We start from the raw sequence: 23,674 nt of genomic DNA on the forward strand, positions 1-23,674 counted from the left end.
TTTTAGATAAATATATATTTTTATGTGTTGTTTGTTTTTTTTTGTTTTTTATTATGTTATGTTTTTAATGTTTAATATAAAAAATTTTAACTAAAAAATAACATGTTTTATATCGTTTAAAATTTGCTCCGTTAACATACATATAGTTAATTTTTATAAAGAGAATACACATGATCCCATGTTAGAAAAATGGTTATAAGTTATATATATATATATATATATATAAAAATTGAACCTGCGTCGTTGGCCGACGCTTAAGAAGCTTCGTCGTTGGCCGACGCTTAAGAACCTGCGTCGTTGGCCGACGCATTGCATCGGACACGTGTCGCCTGAAAGGAAAACGGACGCTTCAAGTAAAAGGCGGACGCTTCAACGCGAAAGGCGGACGCTTCAACATCGGACACGTGTCTCTTGAATGGAAACAGACGGTTCAAGTAAAAGGCGGACGCTTCAACGTGAAAGGCGGACGCCTCCGAGGCTGGGAGGACCTTCCAAGGACGTAGGAAGTAATTTTCCCATTTAATATTACTTTATTCGAGTTTTGAGTCAAACTAGTACGTAGTATTCCTTTTGTCTATCCCACACTCAAATAAGAATTTTGCCACGCATGATGCATGTACCTAGTCTAGATATAGAGATTATATAATAGATGTATCTGATTTCTATATACACACACATACACACATATATATCTTCTTCATCTTTTTTCCTATCACACTTTTACCAAAAGACAAAATGGGTACAAACGTAATTAAGGAGATGCCGGTGGTGAGCAAAATGTTTTGTTCGTCAACCCAGGTGGTTCTAGGGGTTAGAACACGGCCTCACGCTGTCGGTGGTGGTGGTTTTGTGGTAACCAATTTGCAAAGCCAAGCGATCGTCTTCAGGGTGGATGGTTGTGGTGTTCTTGGCAAAAAGGACCAGATGACTCTCACAGATGCTTACCAAACCCCTTTGCTTCTCATCCGTCGGAAGGGAGGTATAGTTGAAGCTTTAAGCCTCTATAAACAATGGGGAGGTTATACTGTAGAATCTCAAAAGTTGGTCTTTACATTGAAAGATCCAAAAACATGCTTTGCAAACAACCAACCCGTAAGGGGTTCAATCGAACAAAACATCTACTGCAAGAACTTTCAGATAAAGGGTTATTTCCAAGATAAAGAATGCAGTATCCTCGACTCTGGAGGCAATGTCATAGCCCAGGTACGTACGTATATATGCAAGCATATTTGATAGTTGTGTCATATATAATTGAGTTGAATTACAGGTTGGGGTGAGTAAGGAGATGACGGAGACCAAGGATTTATATCATGTGGTGGTGAAACCAGGGATTGATCAAGCGTTTGTGGTGGGTGTAATTGCGATTCTTGATTACATTCATAATGGATCTACCAGATGTTGATTAATAATAAAGTAGAAGAATGAAGATTTGATTGCTTGCAAGAATTTCCCATGTATTTTGGTTACGTAAGGCTGAAGAAAAGAATTTTCCGGAAGAATTTATTTGGAATCAATGTATAGAAAGTTTGAACATTAACTAATTTGTGTATATCCACGTGATCAATGTAAATACTTGTCTTCCTCATCAATTAAGGACACATGTCCATTTAAGATTTATTTATACAATTGCTGTAATGTCAAACCCATAAAACTCTAAAGAACAAATAAATAGTCAAATAGAGGGCGAATAAAAACAAAAGTGATATTTTCTTTTCTTTCTAAAAAATGTATGTAAACAATCTGATCATTATATAGTCATACACTTTGCAAAGACATGTACATCAGTAAAATACAAAGGGTTATTGAATTTTATCAACTCCAACTATCAGCCTTTGGCTGGTGTGACCCCCAATTAACACTTTAATGCCCGACACCTTCAACTTGACTTTTAGTTTGTGCTGACACCACTCTGTTAACTATTTACTAACTGAGTTTGTTTCTAATCCTACGTGGCACATACTTGATTACGTGGATAGGATGACATGGCACACAATGTCAGCAATGGCCACAATGTCAACACAAGAAACTACACCAGGGCACACAAACTCAAACTGAGCTTTTGCATCCTCTATCACATCAAAACCTTGCAATCCTTGATGAGCAGGTGCTAGTTTCTCCGAAATCGGGCCATTATCTATCAAAATCGATCCATCACAACCCTGAAACTCAACTGAATCGTCACAAAAATCCATACAAAACCCGTAAATTCATGTGCTTTCAGAGTTGAGAAACTAAAGAACCTGAACAAAGCAGTCATGAAAGTGAAGCCTGAGCAAAAAGCAGGAACTTGTGGGTTAAACTCAGCTGCATCCCTAACAAAGCCACCAATAATGGATTCTGCATCTGGGCATGTTTTGTTGTAAAACCCTATTCTCAGACGAGTTTCTCAATCTCTATCTCCTCATCAGTCTTGTCGACAGGTTTCAAGGAACCAATCTTGTTCAGATTCTTAAAAGGTTTCGATTCGTGAACAAGAAGAGAGGAATTCGGGTTAAACCCAATCGGGCTCGGGTTTTCCTCGTTGTAACAACCCGCGTCTTTGAAGTCAAACTACAAGTCAAAGTCAAAGTCAAATGAAGAAAAGATTGCTAAATGCGATATGTCACTCCTTGCTTAATTATTGATTGTACTCTTTGACTTGTTAATCGATACTTTAATTTGTGTACCTTAGTTGTATTATGTGGAGTAAATGCAATAATCGCAGTTTATCGCTAATCGACTTAACACTACCTCATCGCTATCGCGTCGCAACTCGAATAGCAGGTTATGGATATTGTTTTACTTGTGTGTGCTGATTATGTGTTACTTGTGCATGTTACTTAATGTTGTGGTGATTATTCGAAAACGCAAATCGCAACTCTATCGCAACGCAATCTCGTCGCAAACTCGAACTATAAGGTTTACTTTTGTGTTTATTAGTACTTTGTGTTATTTGTGTAATTATTATCTAATACTATCGCATCGCTTACTCGCAACGCATCGCAACGCTCAACACACGAAATGAAAAGTCGGAAACCAACTCGCTGGAGCCCTTCGATGTAATGACCATTCGATCGAATGGTCATCCGTCCGGATGACCATCCGATCGGATGGCCATCCGACCGGACTGCCCTCCGATCGCACCACTACACTGCCTTTCCTCCCCTCTCACCTATAAATAGCACCTGTCACATCACATGAACAGTGATGTGACAGCTCTCGTTTGACCAACAAGTTCTTGACCTATTTTCTATCGATTCCTCGCGATTCTTGTAAGTTTTCTCCCCAAATCTTGTACTTCTATGATCTACACACACTTTCTCATCATTTTCACCATCAAATCTTCACTTTCCACCATTAAATCCACCCGATTTGGGCTGTTCTAGGATGATGTCATCATGGGTTCTCATGATCTTCAAAGTGTGACCTCATTCCACCAAGAACAACTCAGATATAAGAGATTTCAACATGTTTAAACACTGATTTCGTCTTAATCTAAACATTTTCCAACTGATTTCCACTTTTCTTCATCATTCTCAACTTTTCACATAAAACCGATAGAATCGGAGCTTATTCAGGCCTTCTACTCATTCTCTAGTGAAGTGCCAGTTTGAGAACTGATTTCTATCAACGAGATGACCGGCTTAACGGGTTGAACATGAACAACTGTCAAGAATAGTTAATTGATCGAACGGGGTGATTCCCATCTGATCGGATGACTGGGACTTGATGGGGTCCCGTTGTTTAACACGTGGTCATACCGTCTCGGTTCAATCGCAAAACTTTTTCAAACTTAACAATTTTTACAAAGTACTCAACGAACAGGTCACCAAACGGACTGCCGTCCGATTGGATTGCCATCCGATCGAACGACAATCCGACCGGATGACTTGTGACCGTTTTACTTAGAACATTTTCACAAAAACTCAAAGAAGATTAGTTTCAAGCGAATCGCCATCTGATCGGACGGCCATCCGTCCGGATGACCATCCGGCCGGATGACCTAAATTGTAGAAACACTTCTTTATTTTGAAAATGCTACAACGAAAACTTCAAAGTCACATCATACACAAACACATCCATCCCAAACGAATGACAGGCCGACCGAATGGCCATCCGACCGGATGACCATCCGTCCGGATTGTCATCTGATCGGATGACCCTTCGTCACTTAGTTCATCCGACACCGTTTAACGCACTGTTCCTCGCTTATGCTATCGTTCTGTAATCAGGCTTACTCTAGCGCTCCCTTCAATCCAATCACAGATCGTGTTTAGTAGCTACCATCTACTGTGAGTATACTCGAACCCTTTTTGCTTTACGCACTTTTGGGTGTTACATACGTTAACTATTTCAATCACAACCGACACACAACGCAAACACTTTTATACGCTAACCATTACTGCATGTTATGCGTGTTACTTGATGAATGCTTGTATGTTATGTTTACACAGTGATTGTTGCCTGACACCTTAGCAACGATAGTATTATAGTTTGGACTCAGCACCTGTCGTGGACAGGGGTTGTTAAGGGTTTTACTTCACTGTCACAGTGGTGATATGTGTTGCGCATTCTACAACTCGCAGTCATGTCTGTGCATATTTCATTGTTGATAACCTGCTAGCTTCAGTTTTCAACATGTTACATGCTGGTTATGCGTAAACCGATTTTGCTATCTATTATACTATTAAACTTGTATGCTCACCTTTACACTATGTGTATTGACTGTATTTTAACATATGTGACAGGTGTTTAGGATGTTTTGCTTCGCTAGCTTTTGTGGAATCAAGTTAGGAAGAGTCTAGAAACAAACAATTAATATTTTGAGTTGTCGGAACTATGATTTGTCTTTGAGATATCCATGTCTGTAATAACTGCTTTATTTGATAAGTTATGGTATGTGACGCAATGTTAATTTTCTGGTAATTTAGTTGTTATGGATTTCTCCTGGACAATATGTTTCACTCAGTGCCTCACCCCGATGTTTCCGCCATCGGTTGGGGTGTGACACTCGTGAACAATAATTGTCTATTTTTAGCTCCTTTCTTCAACATATTAGAATTTTTATCGGCTCCTACATTTGAACAATCAAGTTTCCCAAATTTCATTCAGAGAATTGTTATCAGATCCACAAAAGTGAACGAAATCTAAAAAAATGTTACTTAACAGAGGGTCTGGCGAGGGTGAAGTTGCTATGTGGTGGCTTGCCTTTTTCGCTTTATCCCACCGACGACAAGGGTGAAGATGCTATATCCGCCATTGTCTTCTTCGTTTAACCACACCGGAACCCTAATTTGATCGGATTCGTTATGACTCCGAACCCTAACTCTATGCCGCTGGTAATACGTCAGGTGGTAAAAGAATTTTTTAGTGATTTCAGGTAGTTTGGGGTGGATGGTGCGGTGGAAGGTTGTGGTGGTGATGGTAGGTAGGTGGTGGCTGATGGTGAAGGTTGAAGGACATTGCTTGTTCCAGGTTGAAAGAGATAATGTGTTTTAGAGAGATAATAAAGTTTTTATTATATGTGCCACGTAATCGCCATGTAATCATATCCATGTAAGCAAGGTGGTGCTACGTAGGATCAGAAACAAACTCAGTTAGTAAAGAGTTAATAGAGTGGTACCAGCACAAACTAAAAGTCAAGTTGGAGGTGACGGGCGCCAAAGTGTTAGTTGGGGGTGGCAACGGCCAAAGGCCGATAGTTAGGGGTGATAAAATCCAATAACCCAACTACAAAAGATCAAAGCTATAGTATAATATGAATTGCTTGCTCGTATAGATTAATATTATAAAAAAACCCTACCCAATATATAAATTACACAAATGGTGTGTTAATGAACTAAACTATTACTCTTTACTAAATTGACATTAACGACTAATAACAACTAAACTGACACTATATAAATGAACATCAATAACCTTAAACCGACATTATATAAATGAACATCAATAACCTATGTAAGTTTGGCTTTTTTTTTTACTATTCTTTAATATTTTTATATCATAATTACTTTTAAATATATTGTGTTTCCGTTTATAACTATTAAGATACAATGTTTTTCATAATTTTTATGTATGTCATTGTCACATGTTTATTTTTATATATGCATAGATATAAACTTTACTTAAAACCACTTGTGAATAATAATGTATTAAGTAATCAAAGCACAAGCGTATATGTTATCAAAGTTACGTTGCAGTTTAGTTTTTTTAAGTGACGTGTTTACCCTTTTTGCTTTTTTATTAATAGAATATAATTTTTATGAATTTTGAATATACATTACAATGTGCTCAATTTTATCCAAGAATCGATAAAAGTTTTATTTGAACGGTACATGTTGAGTGGAAGATGTTATGCTTAAACCAGTCATCCCCATCTGCCTTTGGTATATAGCAAGAGCGTCTGACTACCAAGTTCACTCCAACATTCACAACCTCTTCTTCGTATTCAGTTTCTTCATCGTACACTGGGTTGTTTTCGTACTCTTCATATTGATCATCCTCAGACTTAGCAAACAAGTGCTTTTTGCCAGCCCTTTTACACTCAGCTTGACGATGGCCCGTTTCACCACAATTGAAACATCTCGGGCCACTACTACTAGCCCCCTTTGAAGTAGGCCCGGTATTGTTAACCCCGGGCCTTTGCTGACTAGGCCCGCCACGAGGTGCCCCACTGCCCGACCCAACATTTCCTCGTGCAGGGGTAAATAAATTGTTCACCCGACGGTTTTGTTTCTCAAAGGCCAACGCCCGTTGGTGCGCCTCTGGAATGGTTAACGGGTCAAAAAGATTCACAGACCCCATGATTTGAACTCTTAGACCCCCAATATATCGAGAAACAAGTTGTTCTTCCGGTTCTTGAATATCGTTCCAAGCAATCTAACTGGTAAAACTCTGTGGTATAATCATCAACCGATTTAGCCCCCTATTTTAAATTTCGCAGGCGTTGGTACGTCAACTTTTGAAAGTTATGAGGCAAAAAGTTGGACTGCAAACACTTTCTCATCTTGGCCCATGTCCCAACCCCCCGTCCCCTAAACAAACCCTGGGAACGGGCGGTCGTGGCCAGTTTCGGTGGTATCTGGTGTTTGTCTAATTTGGCAGCGGAATTTTCATCAGGACCGTAGTTAGGAAATATTTAATCAGAGTAAAATACCACACTTTTATAATATTAAACACATGGATAAAACCCAAGTTTTCAGTACATACTTTTTCATAGGAATAAATCCTATGTTTATTTAATAAAACATCTATTTTATTTTAGGTAACTTTATTGCCACTTTTCCAAACCTTCAGTGCTGTCCAGCTGGCTTCTAATTGGCTTTCACATTTTGTTACTGAAACGCGTTTAAAAACATTTTGTCAGTGGAAAATACTGGTGAGTGAATCCCAGTTCAATCAAGTTTAAATAAAAACCATTGTACAGTATTGAGGGCGGTCTCGCAATTACATTTGTTTCCAAGTCATATCAATTACCACCCACGGTACTGTCAGACCCGACTTGTGGAAATGTTACCCCTCGCAAGGGAGTAACAATTTTGTATACAAAACCCCAACATATCGACGATAATTGTATCCTTACAAATACTCAATAACTGCTTAATATATAATTAATTGTGTGAGGTTTTGTAAAAACAATTTGCAAAAAGGAGATTACTCACATTGCTGTCTTAGATTTTCTGTAAGGGTTCCCCGGGAATTATCTATAATTTACACAAATGCACACATGTTAGTATAAACCCATTTTAACATTAGTAATACCCTCCCCGAGATGGCATTCCAACGACTACGTCGGGCAGAACCACGACAGCCGTTACGGAACCCTAGATCAATCGGGCAGAGTATCTAATACGTATCCAGGGGTTATAATACTTACAACGGAGCAGAATCTCGTTATTTAGGGGGTATTAGACCCGAGTATAGCCTCTACTATTAAGAAATTCATGAGAGAGAAAGAGATTTGAACGATTCGACTGAACTGCCGATGCCTGCTACTTATAGGGCTGCATCTCGAGTTTCTCGCGGCCCACGTAAGAGGTAAGCTTCGGTTCGCGTAATAGGGGGGTCTAGGCGTAGGTGACCCGGGTCATAACATAGGTTCAACACGTTGCTGACACGTGTCAGCATCGGGTGCTGCCTCGTTTCCGATCGCTCGCGGCCCGCGTAGGCTCAAGGGGTGGCTTACGCGCCCCGCAAGACCCCCAAAAATTTGATTTTTATTTAATTTTAATAATATTAAAGGTCTTCGGAGTCCGTTTTCACGTATGGGGTGTATTTTAAGATATATTGGGATATTTTAAAATATTTTAGGGTATAGAAAATATTACGAGGGTGTCGGTTTAGGGTTGTTATATCCTCCCCACCTTGTTTTAGAGCCCGCCTCGAGGTCTACTGAAACAGTTGTGGATATTACCTTTGCATTTCTAATTCGAGTTCCCATGTGTATTCTGTTCCTCTTTTGGAGTCCCACTTTACTTTGACCAGAACTAATCTCTTGTGCTTGAGGTTCTTGACTTTCCTGTCTTCAATCTGTAGAGGCCTTTCTACAAATTTGAGTTGTTCATTTACCTCTATGTCCTTAAGAGGCACTACTAGTGATTCATCAGCTAAGCATTTCATGAGATTTGATACATGAAATACATCATGTATTCCTGCCATTTTCTCTGGCAGTTGTAGCTGATAGGCTACAGGTCCTATTCTTCTAATAATCTCAAAAGGTCCAACATACCTGGGACTTAGCTTTCCCCGTTTGATGAATCTTACCACTCCTTTCAAGGAGAGACTTTTAACAATACTTTATCTCTTATTTGAAATTCCAATGGTTTGCGTCGGTTATCAGCATAGCTCTTCTGTCGATCACGTGCTGCTTTCAGTCGTTCCTTGACTTGAATGATCTTGTCGGTTGTTTCCTGCACTATTTCAGGTCCAGATAATTGCTTTTTCCCAATTTCTGCCCAACAGACTGGGGTTCGGCACTTTCGTCCATAAAGTGCTTCGAATGGTGCAACATTGATACTCGTGTGATAACTGTTATTGTAAGAAAATTCTATTAAAGGTAAGTGATCGTCCCAATTACCTCCGAAATCAATTATACAAGCTCTAAGCATGTCCTACATCGTCTGAATTGTCCTTTTGCTTTGTCCGTCTGTTTGAGGATGACAGACTGTGTTTAGATTTAGCTTGGTTCCCATTGCTTTTAAAAACTTGACCAAAAATGAGAGGTAAAACGACTATCTCTGTCAGAAACAATAGATAAAGGAATTCCATGTAATGAAACTATACATATAACTTGGCTAATTTTTCCATACTGAAAGTTTCCTTCATTGGTAGGAAATGAGCTGATTTAGTTAGCTTGTCTACAATCACCCAGATTGTATCATTACCTTTTCTTGTTTTGGGTAATTTGGTAACAAAATCCATTGTTATCAATTCCCATTTCCACACTGGCATTTCTAACTGTTGTAACAAACCTGGGGGTTTCTGATGTTCAGCTTTGACTTGTGAACAAGTTAAACACTTAGAAACGTAACCTGCTATATCCTTTTTCATTCCAATCCACCAGAAATTCTTTCTTAAATCCTGATACATTTTATCATTTCCAGGATGCATTGTATACTTAGACTTATGGGCTTCTTCTAATATACGGTGGCGTAGGTTTCCTAATTTAGGTATCCATATTCTTTTCTTATGGAATCTCCAAATTCCATCTGTTTGTTCTAATTCCTTAATCATTCCTTTTAATTTTTCAGTATCACCCTTGATTACTGATTCTTGTGCTTTTCTAATCTGTTCATTTAAATCTATTTGTAGATTTAATTTAAGAGAACGCACCCTTTTTGGCTTTTCGTGATACTTTCGGCTTAAAGCATCAACCACTACATTGGCTTTCCCTGCATGATACTGGATATTACAATCATAATCACTTAATATCTCCATCCAACGTCTTTGTCTCATATTTAGCTCTTTTTTCCCAAAAACATACCTTAAACTCTTATGATCTGTGAATATGGTAAACTTACTACCATAAAGGTAATGTCTCCAAATTTTAAGGGAAAAAATTATGGCTCCTAATTCCAAATCGTGGGTTGAATAATTTTCTTCATGATTCTTAAGTTGTCTAGATGCGTAAGCTATAACCTTTTGACGTTGCATCAACACACTTCCATAACCTAACTTAGAAGCGTCACAATAGACTACAAAGTCTTCAGTTCCTTCTGGTAACGCTAATATGGGTGCATGGGTTAGTCTTTGCTTAAGGATTCTAAAGGCTTCTTCTTGTTTTGGTCCCCATTCAAACTTAACAGATTTACAAGTTAGCTTGGTTAAGGGAATGACTATTCTAGAAAAATCTCGAATAAATCTTCTATAATAACCGGCCAATCCTAAGAAACTTCTAACCTCGGTTGGTGATTCAGGGGTTTTCCATTTGGTAATCGCCTCGATTTTGGTTGGATCTACATGAATTCCTTCATGGTTGACTAAGTGTCCAAGAAACTGTACCTGTTCTAACCAAAATTCGCACTTTGAAAATTTAGCATAGAGCTTTTCCTATTCTTAATAGACTTAAAAGTGCGTGCAAATGCTTTGCATGATCCTCTTTACTTTTAGAATAGATGAGAATATGATCAATAAAAACAATTATGAATTTATCCAAATATGGCTTACATATTCGGTTCATCATGTCCATTAATGCAGCTGAGGCATTGGTTAAACCAAATGGCATGACAGTAAATTCATAATGGCCATACCTTGTTCTGAATGCGGTTTTAGGAATGTCCTCTTCCTGTACCTTTAATTGATTATATCCTGATCTTAAATCGATTTTAGAGAAAAATCGAGCTCCTTGAAGTTGATCGAACAGATCATCATTCCTTGGTAATGGGTACCGATTCTTAATCGTGACCTTGTTCAATTCACGGTAGTCAATGCACATACACATTGATCCGTCCTTCTTTTTGACAAACAGTATCGGCGCTCCCCACGGCGATGAGCTTGGCTGTATGAATCCTTTCTCTAATAATTCGTCTAATTGTTTCTTCAGTTCCTGCATTTCTGCTGGTGCCAAACGGTAAGGTGCTTTGGCAATCGGTGCTGTCCATGGTAGTAGATGGATTCTGAATTCAACTTCTCTGTCTGGCGGTAGCCCTGGCAATTCTTCTGGAAATATATCTGAAAACTGAGACACTACTGGAATGTCTTTTAGTTCTTTTCCTTTAGTGTTAGTGATTATAGAAATCAAATACACTATAGATCCCTTTCTTATATAACTTGCAGTTTTCATCACAAAGACGAATTTAGTGGATCTAGATGGTTTATCTCCTTTAATTGTGATCTTTTCACCCTTTGGTGCATTTACTTGGATTGACTTTTGATCACATAAAATACTGGCTTTATTGGCTATTAACCAATCCATTCCTAATACAATATCAAATCCTGTTAGATTCATTGGGTAAAGGTTTGCAATAACCTTTTGATTTAAAATTTCTATTCTTGCCCCCTGCAAGATTTTAGAAATCCTAACGGTTTCTCCATTTGCTGTCTCTACTAGACATTCTTGTGGGAGTTTAGTTAATGATTGATTTAGAAGTTTGCAAAACGAAGTATTAATAAAACTTTGGTTTGCACCAGAGTCAAATAATACTTTAGCAAAAACATCATTAACTAAAAACGTACTGGCTATCACGTCTGGAATCTTCTTGGCTTCATCTGCAGTTAGAACAAATGCTCTAGCATTTTTAGTGTTCTTGTTGTTCGCAGGTGGGGCTAATTTCGGACAATTTGGCTTGATGTGACCTTTTTCTCCACAGTTAAAGCACAGTCCGTTACTAGATTTTCTCCTGCAATCTTCTTCCTTGTGTCCTGGTGCCTTGCAGAAATTGCAGTGAGTGGATCATTTTCCCGAATGCTTCTTCTTGCAGGCCTTGCAGTATGGTGCAGAGGTAGAACCTATATTCCTACGGTTGGAATTCCCAGAACGGAATTCTTGGGTAAGTCTTTGAGCTAGGTTTCTCCTCTGGTCTTCTTCTGTAGTATGGATTAATTCATCTGTCAAGGTATTTACTAGTTCTACAGCTTCTTCTATGGTTTGGGGTCTAGCTGCCTTGACTACATGCCTAATCTCCCCGATTAGTCCCCAGATTTAACAGGAGATCAGCACTGGTTCTGGTGATGCAAGGGTTAGTACTATTCTAGCATATTCAAAGAATGTAGTAGTATAACCCTTACTATCTACCCCAGTAATCCTAAGATTCAGAAACTTATTTGCTATCTGTTCCTTTTCATCGGGAGGGCAGAATTTCCGTTCTACCATATTTTTGAATTCCTCCCATTCCATGTTATATACCCTATCACTTCCTCTTGACTGGAGGATAGTGTTCCACCATTCTAAAGCTGAGTTCTTAAACAGATTTGAGACAAACATTATATTATCTTCTTCAGCACACTTGCTTAATTTTAAAACAACCTCAGTCTTTTCTATCCAGCGTAGAGCTGCAATGGGTCCTTCATTGCCAGAGAATTCTATTGGTTTGCAGGACCAGAATTCTTTATAAGAACAACCATAAGGCATGGTTCTTCTTCTTTTGGGAATGGGCACTTGAAGTACAGGTCCATTGTTCACGCTGTGTTCAGGTTCAGTTGGTCGCTTACTGCTATGCTTACTTTTATTATCAGCTTCTTTAACAGTTTGGATAATAAATGGCATTGCATCTATGATTCCTTGTGCCACTATGTGTTGGATGGCACTATTATCCACTTGGTTTCCATTGTTATTGTTGTTCGGATTCTCATTATTCAGATTATCGTTATTCGGGTGGTTATCACTCTGGTTTTCCTGGTTCACTTCGTTGTCCATCTGAATTTTAAACATTTACAACGCATTAATATCACGAAACAATATTTGAATATAGCCACTCACATCTCACGCACTTTGGTCAAAAGCGTCGATCATTGCGACTTTATTCTATTCATATAATATGCATATATTACACACCAGTATTGAAATTAAAATTACAATACCGACTAAAATTTAAAGTTACACTACTAGTAATAGGCATCCGTAGTTTTTTTTATACACATACACACATATTTTATTACTATATTATATTATTATTATTATTATAACCTTCTCCACCATCACTTCTACGGATATGGATTCATCCAGAAATCCATATTGCGCTCGTCGTACTTCCAGACGAGTCGCTCTCCCACCTGTCTCATCCTTTCACTATTCTCTAAAATTTCCTCACCAAATGTCCTAAGTTCTTGTACGTTTTCTGCACTCATTGGGGTGTAGGTTCTAGGACTGGGTTCGGAATCTGGGGTGCGGGTTCCTGGTATAGAGGTGTATGGGTCTGGTATGGGTAAGGATTTTCTAGAATCTCCCTAATAAATACATCATTATCATAATAGGGATCTAGAGGGTCTAACCCTGGGTAGGCTACTAGGTTCGGCATGGGCATGTCTTCGTGTATCGGATAACGCTATTATCGTCCCACCATGGGTCGTAATTTGGATCTAAGGGATTTGGTGCGGGTACCCTAGGTATCTCCTCCGGGTTGAAATCATGCATTTCTACTTGATTTTCAGGGTTTTCTATTTCCATTGGTTGGTCAGGAATTGGTGGTTGTGGTTGGGGTGCTAACATTTGTTCCAGGTTAGGGTCGGTTGCAGTGGTTGCTAAGATATGAAAATTAGCTAAACCCCTATTAATCATATCCTGGGTATAGGCATCGGTTTCTCTTTTTGCTGCTACTAGTACTCTCTGTTCTTGTAACTTTTTCATGCGTTTCCTACGCTCGTGAGCTCCCCTACTGAACCATCCCCTCTTTTTTTCTGAGGAAATGGCTCTTCAGATTGAGCCTTAAATACGAATATTCCTTCTTCCGTATCAGCAGAGTACCCCGAGAGGGCAGGCTGAGAAGAGGCACCTTCGCTTCTAGGCGAACCAGACAATTGACGGTACGCGTCAGATGGTCCTTGGTCGCTCATACTGTAAACTAACAAATAGTCAAATAACACATAACAAGAAAATACAATTATGCACGTATTCCCGTAATTTATTTCCTAACAGATTGAATTTTGGTGTCAGCAGAACACTTCTGTGGCTGAATCAGTGGCTGAGCTCTGATACCACCTTCTGTCGCAACCACCGTCCCCTAAACAAACCCTGGGAACGGGCGGCCGCGACCAGTTTTGGTGGTATCTGGTGTTTGTCTAATTTGGCAGCGGAATTTTCATCAGGACCGTAGTTAGGAAATATTTAATCAGAGTAAAATACCACAGTTTTATAATATTAAACACATGAGATAAAACCCAAGTTTTCAGTACATACTTTTTCAGAGGAATAAATCCTATGTTTATTTAATAAAACATCTATTTTATTTTAGGTAACTTTATTGCCACTTTTCCAAGCTTTCAGTGCTGTCCAGCTGGCTTCTAATTGGCTTTCACATTTTGTTACCTGAAACGCGTTTACAAAAATTTTGTCAGTGGGAAATACTGGTGAGTGAATCCCAGTTCAATCAAGTTTAAATAAAAACCATTGTACAGTATTGAGGGCGGTTTCACAATTACATTTGTTTCCAAGTCATATCAATTACCACCCACGGTACTGTCAGACCCGACTTGTGGAAATGTTACCCCTCGCAAGGCAGTAACAAATTTTGTATACAAAACCCCAACATACCGACGATAATTGTATCCTTACAAATACTCAATAACTGCTTAATATATAATTAATTGTGTGAGGTTTTGTAAAAACAATTTGCAAAAAGGAGATTACTCACATTGCTGTCTTAGATTTTCTGTAAGGGTTCCCTGGGAATTATCTATAATTTACACAAATGCACACATGTTAGTATAATAACCCATTTTAACATTAGTAATACTCTCCCCGAGACGGCATTCCAACGACTACGTCGGGCAGAACCACGACAGCCGTTATGGAACCCTAGATCAATCGGGCAGAGTGTCTGATACGTATCCAGGGGTTATAATACTTACAACGGAGCAGAATCTCGTTATTTAGGGGGTATTAGACCCGAGTATAGCCTCTAGATACGTATCCAGGGGTTATAATACTTACAACGGAGCAGAATCTCGTTATTTAGGGGGTATTAGACCCGAGTATAGCCTCTATTATTAAGAAATTCGTGAGAGAGAAAGAGATTTGAACGATTCGACTGAACTGCCGATGCCTGCTACTTATAGAGCTGCATCTTGAGTTTCTTGCGGCCCGCGTAAGAGGTAAGCTTCGGCTTACGCGGCCCGCGTAATAGGGGGGTCTAGGCGTAGGTGATCCGGGTCACAACATAGGTTCAAGACGTTGCTGACACGTGTCAGTACCGGGTGCTGTCGTTTCCGATCGCTCGCGGCCCGCGTAGGGTCAAGGGGTGGCTTACGCGCCCCACGAGAGCCCCAAAAATTTGATTTTTATTTAATTTTAATAATATTAAAGGTATTCGGGGTCCGTTTTCACGTATGGGGTGTATTTTAAGATATACTGGGATATTTTACAATATTTTGGGGTATCGAAAATATTTCGAGGGTGTCGGTTTATGGTTGTTATAGCCCATGTCACGATCCTTGACTTCCCAAGCCTATTTCGTGTTAACTTCAATTGTTGCCACCATGCAGATGCCCTACAACGTACTTGGTAGCGATCAAAGCCACCCGCTTATTTTTAGGCACCTCCTTGTACTCAAACACCTCCTCCACCGTAGCCAACCAATCGATGAACCCCTCTAGATTCAAACTAGTCCCATCAAATTCTTTAATATCAACTCTTATCCCATAATCCCAACGCCATCCGGTCAGTCAACTGAACGACCACTTGATCCAACCGTTGATCCACTCTCGCCATAAGTGGCTGCTCCAACTCTCGTTCATACACTTCATTGAGCGACCTGTTTCTCCTTGGAGGCATTTTGAGCCAGGAAATCAGCTCTGATACCAACTGATGTAGCATGTGTTACGATAACGAAGAGCAAAACACGTTGATTCTGCGAATACCCGTGTTGATCTTCCCCAAACCCCCAAAATTCAACCCAAAGGGCACAAAATTTGAAGTGAAAATTGGGTAATTTCGAAATTCAAGTCTGATCTTTCAACTTACAAGAGAAACATATAAATAATGACAGAAATTCGAAATGGGTCACAAAAAGGCCATGTGCCAAACACAAACCCAAAAACAAAATGCCCAAAACACCGAAAAAAAATAAAAACGTAAATAACTAATAGAAATAAGCTATTTTTGGCCTGGACGATGACCAAACCGCCTTAGGCTTTTGCAGCAAGATGGAGCTCGTTCTCACGATCGTTTCGCCTGGTCGCACGCCCAAAACGGACCCCCGTAGCCCAAGTTAGAGCCATTTTAGTGTAACCCTTTTGTCACACGATCTTGGGCCTCCAAATACAAGATGGTCCGTTTCTCCACACTTGGACCCGCATCAATAATTCATCATACTTGTAGTTCACAATGGATCCTCCATATCGATGTGAGTGTAACTTCTATATATTTTTTAGATTGGATGTAAATGGTTGTGAGTGAAGGAGAGAGAAAAAAAGAATTATTGTTTATCAGTAAATTTGGAGGAGATACTATTCACCTTTATATTTCTTTAATATTTTTTGAAAGTTATTGTGAGTGGAGGAGAGATAAAATATGATGATAAAAATATAAAAAATATTATTTAATTAAAAATGAGAGAGAAAATATAATGTTTTTAGTGTAATTATAAAGACGGAGAAAAAGACTCAATTGTGAATGCTTTAACAACCCTAATCTTCTGGTTTTTTATTTGAGTGATATTTGTTCTTTTACACACTTTAAACACCCAACTAATTCATAAGTGATTTTTTGTTAAATCTTGGGTTGAATTCGTGATGTAAAGATGTAAAAGAGCAAATAAGATAACATAAAAGAAACACGAACTAGCTTGATTTCTAGAATATAAATTTATGCCAAAATGTAGACCAACCAAAAACGTGTGTAATAATAATAATCTAACACGTATACGAACCTTAGAAAATACCCATTAATTAATTAATAATGTTTAATTAATAACTTGTAAACCAAGTTAAACTTCCAGTTGCCCGCTTCGCGCACAAGGCCTTGGGTTCGACTCTGGAATTAACAACACTTGCATCTCAATAGGTATAGTTTCAATGATGCACCACATGACCTTAAAACTATATGCAATGGTTCACTAAAAGTGGTGTTATGTCATTGCCAGAGTGGTTCCACTTTTTACATGAAAGTCAAATAAAAGAAAAAATATAAAAGAAATGAGTGTGAAGTGTCTGAATGTAATTCCACATAAGCTTGACTTACAACACCAGCTGGTTTGCGATTCCTTTGTTAATGAATCTTTCTTGCCATTGTTATGAATCATCTAAACTGATTTACCCTAACATAAATGATCTAAAAGCTAATATATAAGGCCATGTGTAGTCATAAAAGCCCCTTTGTGGGCGTTATGCGACAAGTGGTAAAATGCGTAAGAGAGGGGTGTTATGGAGCTTTATATCACAAGAGGGTGTAGTAGTAAGGGGGGTATATAACCCCTTCAATTATACATACATATGTATGTATATATATGTGTGTGAGTGGGGGGAAACATCCTGGAGAAGATGACGCCGCGAAGATCATCACGGGAGAAGGATTTGCCCACCCCATAGCGGCCGCCGTAGTGGTGTTGGCGGCGCTATGGGGGCGCCATGGTTGGATTTGACGTGAGGTCGCGCCCCATTACACATGATCTATGTACAAGCAAGTTGCATTTCACTTATTTTGATCGATCTATATTTAATATGATCTATTTATTGTCTCATGACCATGGGCGGATCTTAGTGGAGCCGTGGCAGGGCCACGGCCCTGGCAAGTTTTTCGGCCGTAGTGCTAATTTTCCGCATTTCGATCGAAATTTTGTATATATACTATGTTCGGCCCTGGCAAGTTTTTCGGCCGTAGTGCTAAATTTAGTGTCCGTGTCTTTTGGCCCTGACAGGTTCAACGGGCAAGATCCGCCACTGCTCATGACAAAAAAAATATATATGGATCTATCAATGCTTTATTCTCAATACATCAACATTCATCACAATCTGAGGTTCTCCGGGCTGCGCTTACACTATGTCCCTTGATATACATATATGATCGACCACATGAATACTTTCTCAAAGGCATTTAGAGATATTATTATTCAATTAATATGGATAAGAATGAAGTAACAGTATCCATACATGCATGTGTAACATATTACATATTTAACTGGGTGCTTCCAAAATGTTTAGTTGAAATTTGTGGACTTTCCGCTTTGGGAAAGCTACGGGGTGCGGTTTTCTACACAAATGCGGGTCAACGTTAATTTTGCCAATTTATATATTTGATAAAAAAAAGGTTCTTTTCAACACATGGTTTGTTCGTAATTATCATTTTGCATAAACAAAACAACCAATCACATATGTAATCTTCATTTCTCAGCTTTTACTTTCGTACCTAAATATTTTTACTTTTTTTTTTTACAAAAGTATTGCAAGCAGTGGCGGACCCAGGAATTTTTCCATGGGGATGCGGAACATTTTTAAAAATTTTAGGCCCCTAGGTATATAAGTAAAAAAATCGGTTCGTATCGGGTCGGGTCGGGTCGGGTCGGGTCATGTAAAATAAACGAACATCAAACTAAATTTATATAATCATCAAAAATATGTCAAACCTTTTTACAAACATAATTAAAACGTCGACGCCCTACGGGTTTTCATTTTTTGAAATTTATCCAAAATATCATCTAAAACTAATTTCTTAAGCAATTCTTTCTTTATATAACATAAGTTCATCGCTCCATAACATAATGTTTCAATTTTAGCTTTCAACTATTCAAGCCCTAGAAATCATAACGTGAGTTATAATCACCCTAAAAATATATAAACAACATAATCACCCTAAAAATATATAAACAACATAATCACCCTAAAAATCATCTAAACAACCATAAACGTCAAAACACATAAAATTTCAAACCTATTTAACAACTTTATTACCCTTTTTTCTCCTATAATATCAACCAAAATCATCAAAACAAAGAAACTTACCCATGTTCGGATTCCGGTTAGATTTGGTGTCAAACGACGGTGGTATGGTGGCTGATTACGGTGGTTGCTGGCTACTGGACTGTTGTCGCTGGGTGATGTTGTTCGTTGGCAGTGCAGGGACGCAAGAGAGAGAGAGAGAGAGAGAGCGGGAGAGAATTTCTAAAGGTCTTGGGCTTTAATTATTTTATTATAGTTTGAAACATTGTTGGGTTTGGTTAATGGGCTAAGACTTAGTGGGCTAGCTAGTTAGGAATTATAAGTGGGTAAAGGTATGGGTATTTGGGTTTAAAATATAAATTGATAACACTTTTTACCTAAGGGGTGCGGACGAAAAATTTCAAGGTTGCGGTCGAAAAATTCCAAGGGGTGCGGACGAAAAATTCCAAGGGGTGCGGACGGGATTTTCGACGGAATTTAGCACTAAATTTTTTTTCCCCGGGGGTGCGCCCGCCCACCTTGGATTGACTTTAGGTCCGCCCTTGATTGCAAGACGACTAGTATAAAAAAAGACAAAAAGACAAAATTAGCCACAAGTGTTAATTACAAAATGATAAGAAGTTGAGATTTTATAAATGAATGCATAAGTCGTTGAATTTGTAAGTTTGTGTAAATTTTCTTATTAGACTGTCCGTAGTGGGGCGTGATTTTTAAAAAAATTGAAAAAAAACGCCCAAAAACGCCCCCACCCCCATTACACGGGGCGTTATTAGGCGTTATTTTGGAAAGAAAATCGAATTGGCGTTTTAATTAAAACGCTTTGCTACATTTGCTTGAGCCAATCAAAAGTCTCCAACATGTGGTCCACCCAAAAGTCCCTGACAATCACTTTTGTATAGCCAATAATATTTGAGACACGCTCATGCACCTGACAACTTTTTGAGCTACCCACTTTTCCTTTGTTTTTTTTTTTTTTCATTAAAAATAATATGGGGTTATTGGCATAATGCCCTACTACGCCACTTTTGCTATAATGCTCATCGCTGACTAGGACGCCACGTGTCGGATAATGCCCCATGGTGGGGGCATTATAACCCACTACCACTACACATCGTCTTATAGGCATTTTCATGGAGACGTGTATTTGTATTTCCAAAGCCCTTTGGTCTAAATCTCGAGGTATTTTTGCTGGAAAATCTTTTGGCATATGCATGATTTTGGATGTATCTATTACGCCTATTTAATATAAATTGTTATTGCTGTTATCATTACATCCATCTTCATGCCCTGAGTCAAAGTAGCTTGAAATTATTATTCTACTATTCCGTATGAGCAAAAGGTTCCTAACTTTGTTATAAATACTGATGATCAAAGGGTCCTCCTCACAGATGCACTAGGACTATGTGTTTAACAAAAATAAAAATAAAAACATTTAGAGGTCTAAGATCATTATTAATGTTGACTCTAAAAAGAGAAATAGTTGATGGACCACAGGCTCTAGATGGCAAGAGACTAAAAAGACCGATACAAAGATTAAGACATATGCCAGTTTATGATTGGGCTGTAGATTGATTAGTTTAAATATATAATATTCTGGTTAATTAGTGGCCGGTCAATAAAATTAGAGTTGAGATGTGTGATTGTTTATACTTTTGACGGGATTGGGATTATTGGAAACCATAAAAGAGGAGATGATTTTATAATAAAATTGGATTGACACAGGTGTTGGTCTGACATTGTTACGATGAACATTAATCACAATGTTGTCAGGTGGGCATGATGGCAAAAGAGAGCTCATCATCCAACTTGCAGGGTGCACAAATAGGAATGTTGAGATCATGTCATTGGACAGCATCACGTGCCTCTTATTGGACTTATCACTTTACTTCAATTAATAATAAATAAATAAATCTTCTTGCTTTTTGTAATTTGACAATTCATGTTTAGTAATTCTTTAGTTTTATAATACAAAAAAAAGGTGTTAATGTATAAGGATGGTTAGGTGAGTAAGGAACATATTTACCAGTCCCATACAAGTATTATCGTTTTATTTTGGAATATAGCTTTTTGTCTTGGTAGGCCATGCCGATCTTTTGAATTAAATATATTCATTTTCGGGTCCTTAGGGATAGACAGTTGAATAGATCTATTTATTTGAGTTAAATATAAACAATCCTCGTCCTTTCTTTCTTGTGTTACATGCATGACCCTATCAGAACCATGCTAAAAGACTAGTTGAAAATGTGAGTGCAAATAATTGAGATATGTACACATTTATATAAAAGAAAAAGGGCGGGAAAAAGGTATTTTATGGGAACTTGAACTAGTGGAAGTTACCAGCAACGAGACTTGTAGCAGCCCAGCCCCACCAGTATATAACACCCTCAAGATTGATGGTTTAGTTGTGGTGGTTCAATTGGATCTACCTCCAGCTTGACTAGCTAGCTTCAAAGAGGTTTTTAAGAATGAAGGTAAGGGAACTATTTACTTAAAATTTTGTCTAGTTAGTCTCAAGTATGAGTTTGATCATGTGTTTGTTGTTTTCAGATATTTAGCTGGATGCAAAGCAAGCTGAATGCAAAGCAAGTGATGAAAAAGGGGAATACAGCTAACAGTAAGCACTAATCCCTCCCTCATTTAATTGCTAGCTGCTACTGGATGCAGATTTAGTGAACTTGTGTTTTTTAAATGATACACGTGAGAAACCCGCAGCCTTTGTTTATGCTTGCCCAACTACATAAGAGCCATGCGCGTGGCAGATCAATAATAATAAAAGAATGGATCTTATCCTTAATCGCTTTTAATGTGGTTCATGTATAAATCAAGTCATGATCATACGTACCCTGCATAGGCGTATAAAAAATAAACTATGAGACGAAAACTACCTATAGTTTAAATGGGTCAATTTGTGGTAGACAGACCATGGACCACTCCCTCCCTTGGGTGAATCTAATAAGCAGAATCCAATATCGCTGTCATTTACCTGATAAACCAACCATTCACTTGTTTTACACATTCTATTTCTATTGCTGTTGCATCCGGAAGATGCTTGCCATATAAAAAAAAAAAAACACTTCAAACGCAATACTATTTGTCAGTACCTAACTTGTTATTTAGCTTGAGCTATAATGGATCAAATAAGGTTTAGGATTTTTCATATTCACTTTTGATAATCTAACAGATTCTATTGGGGGACAAGCAGCTACTTCAAAAGAAGAATTTAGTGATTGGCCTCAATCACTGCTATCAATTGGAACATTTGGAATCACTACTTTGAGAACAGATCCAGAAGAAAGCCATCCACAGACACCAACACCTGAACAAGTCCAAGAAGAATTCATCTCTTATTTGGACACAGAAGAAGAAGAAGAAGAAGAAGAAGAAGAAGAAGAATCAGATCCAGCTTTCGAAGACAGACAAGCGCATCTACAATGTAGCATGCTCTCTAGAGGGAAGGACATCTTGGTGGATAATAAAAACAGCGTCGTCAAAAAGAAATCACTTACTTTTCTACTTAGGAAAATCTTCACATCCAGAAATAGGTTAAATCGTGTCGTAAGAGATTCATTACCCGACCCGACCTTTGACAAGTCAAGAATGGAAAAGGTATGTTGTGTGTGTATATATATCACTCTTTCTTATATGCACCTGCACCATCTTCTTTACAAGATCAGTTGTTTTTTTACATGTGTTTGTTTACAGATGTTAAGGGCTATTCTGAACAAGAAGATACATCCCCAAACTTGTACCGCAAAGCCAACGCCAAACAAGTATTTGTTGACCAAAGATATATCCATGGACGAGGATGATGATGAGAATGAAGGAAGCACATGGGTTAAGACTGATTCTGAATGTAAGTATCTTTTTCCTACTTCTTGCTCCTTAAATTCATTCCTATCCAATCCAATCCAATGGGATTCATTAGTTGTACTTTAATTACTATATTGAATGTCGTGGGTGCAGATATTGTTCTAGAGATTTGATTGGCATTAATATTGCACAAAGTGGATCTCAGATTGAATTGGTTTAAGATTTGAAGAAAGAAAAAACAAGTTCAAGGATGTCGTTTGTAATGTTACTTGCACCAACAATTAATAGTTGGTTTTTTTTGTAACAAGATGAAATTTTTATCCTTGAAGAAGAGCATGTTATGTACAAGATAAGATATTTGTTGACGTTGGTATGAATAAATCTACATATATAATACGGACACATAATTTTTTAATGATGTCAAATTCCAAAACAAGAACAGAAAATCCCCTTTGGTTACTGCACAAGGATATAAAAGAAAGCGAAAAAGATAAGCTTATAGTAGAAACAAAGAGAAAGGATTTGGAAGGAAGTAAGGGAAAATTGTGTTCAAGAAGGTTTTTTCTTCATTGGAGAGAAAGGTAGGGAATAGAAGAGAAAGGGGTGAGTTTTTATGCTCAAATCCGTCCTTCCAAATTGAAAAAAAAAAAAAAAAAAAAAATTGGAGAGAAAGGAAGGAAGAGAAAGGGAGGGACTTCTTTGTCTTCTCTCTAGATGTGTGCAAAAGGGTCGGACCCATCGGAACCGTGTCGGACCAGACCCGACACAGGAACCGTCTAGAGCATATCTTAAGAACCGGAACTGACCCTTTTAGTACAGGGTCGGTTCGGTTCCAAAAGGTTTCAAAAGGGTCGGTTCA

At 38.3% G+C, this 23,674-nt stretch overlaps 2 protein-coding genes across 2 annotated transcripts; both read left to right on the plus strand.

Annotated features, from left to right (window-relative positions):
• Nucleotides 1–671: 671 nt before the first annotated feature.
• On the plus strand, nt 672–1,623 carry LOC110887004 (protein LURP-one-related 6). The gene is made up of 2 exons (XM_022134900.2): nt 672–1,203; nt 1,268–1,623. Exons 1-2 carry the CDS (start codon nt 736–738, stop codon nt 1,400–1,402), a joined length of 603 nt encoding a protein of 200 aa, XP_021990592.1. The 5' UTR covers nt 672–735; the 3' UTR covers nt 1,403–1,623.
• Nucleotides 1,624–21,336: 19,713 nt separating this feature from the next.
• On the plus strand, nt 21,337–23,157 carry LOC110883739. The gene is made up of 5 exons (XM_022131387.2): nt 21,337–21,476; nt 21,553–21,619; nt 22,187–22,611; nt 22,708–22,858; nt 22,969–23,157. Exons 1-5 carry the CDS (start codon nt 21,471–21,473, stop codon nt 22,986–22,988), a joined length of 669 nt encoding a protein of 222 aa, XP_021987079.1. The 5' UTR covers nt 21,337–21,470; the 3' UTR covers nt 22,989–23,157.
• Nucleotides 23,158–23,674: the final 517 nt, after the last annotated feature.

The sequence above is a fragment of the Helianthus annuus genome, chromosome 10 (genome assembly GCF_002127325.2).
Source record: "Helianthus annuus cultivar XRQ/B chromosome 10, HanXRQr2.0-SUNRISE, whole genome shotgun sequence".
In the NCBI taxonomy this organism is placed as follows: domain Eukaryota; kingdom Viridiplantae; phylum Streptophyta; class Magnoliopsida; order Asterales; family Asteraceae; genus Helianthus; species Helianthus annuus.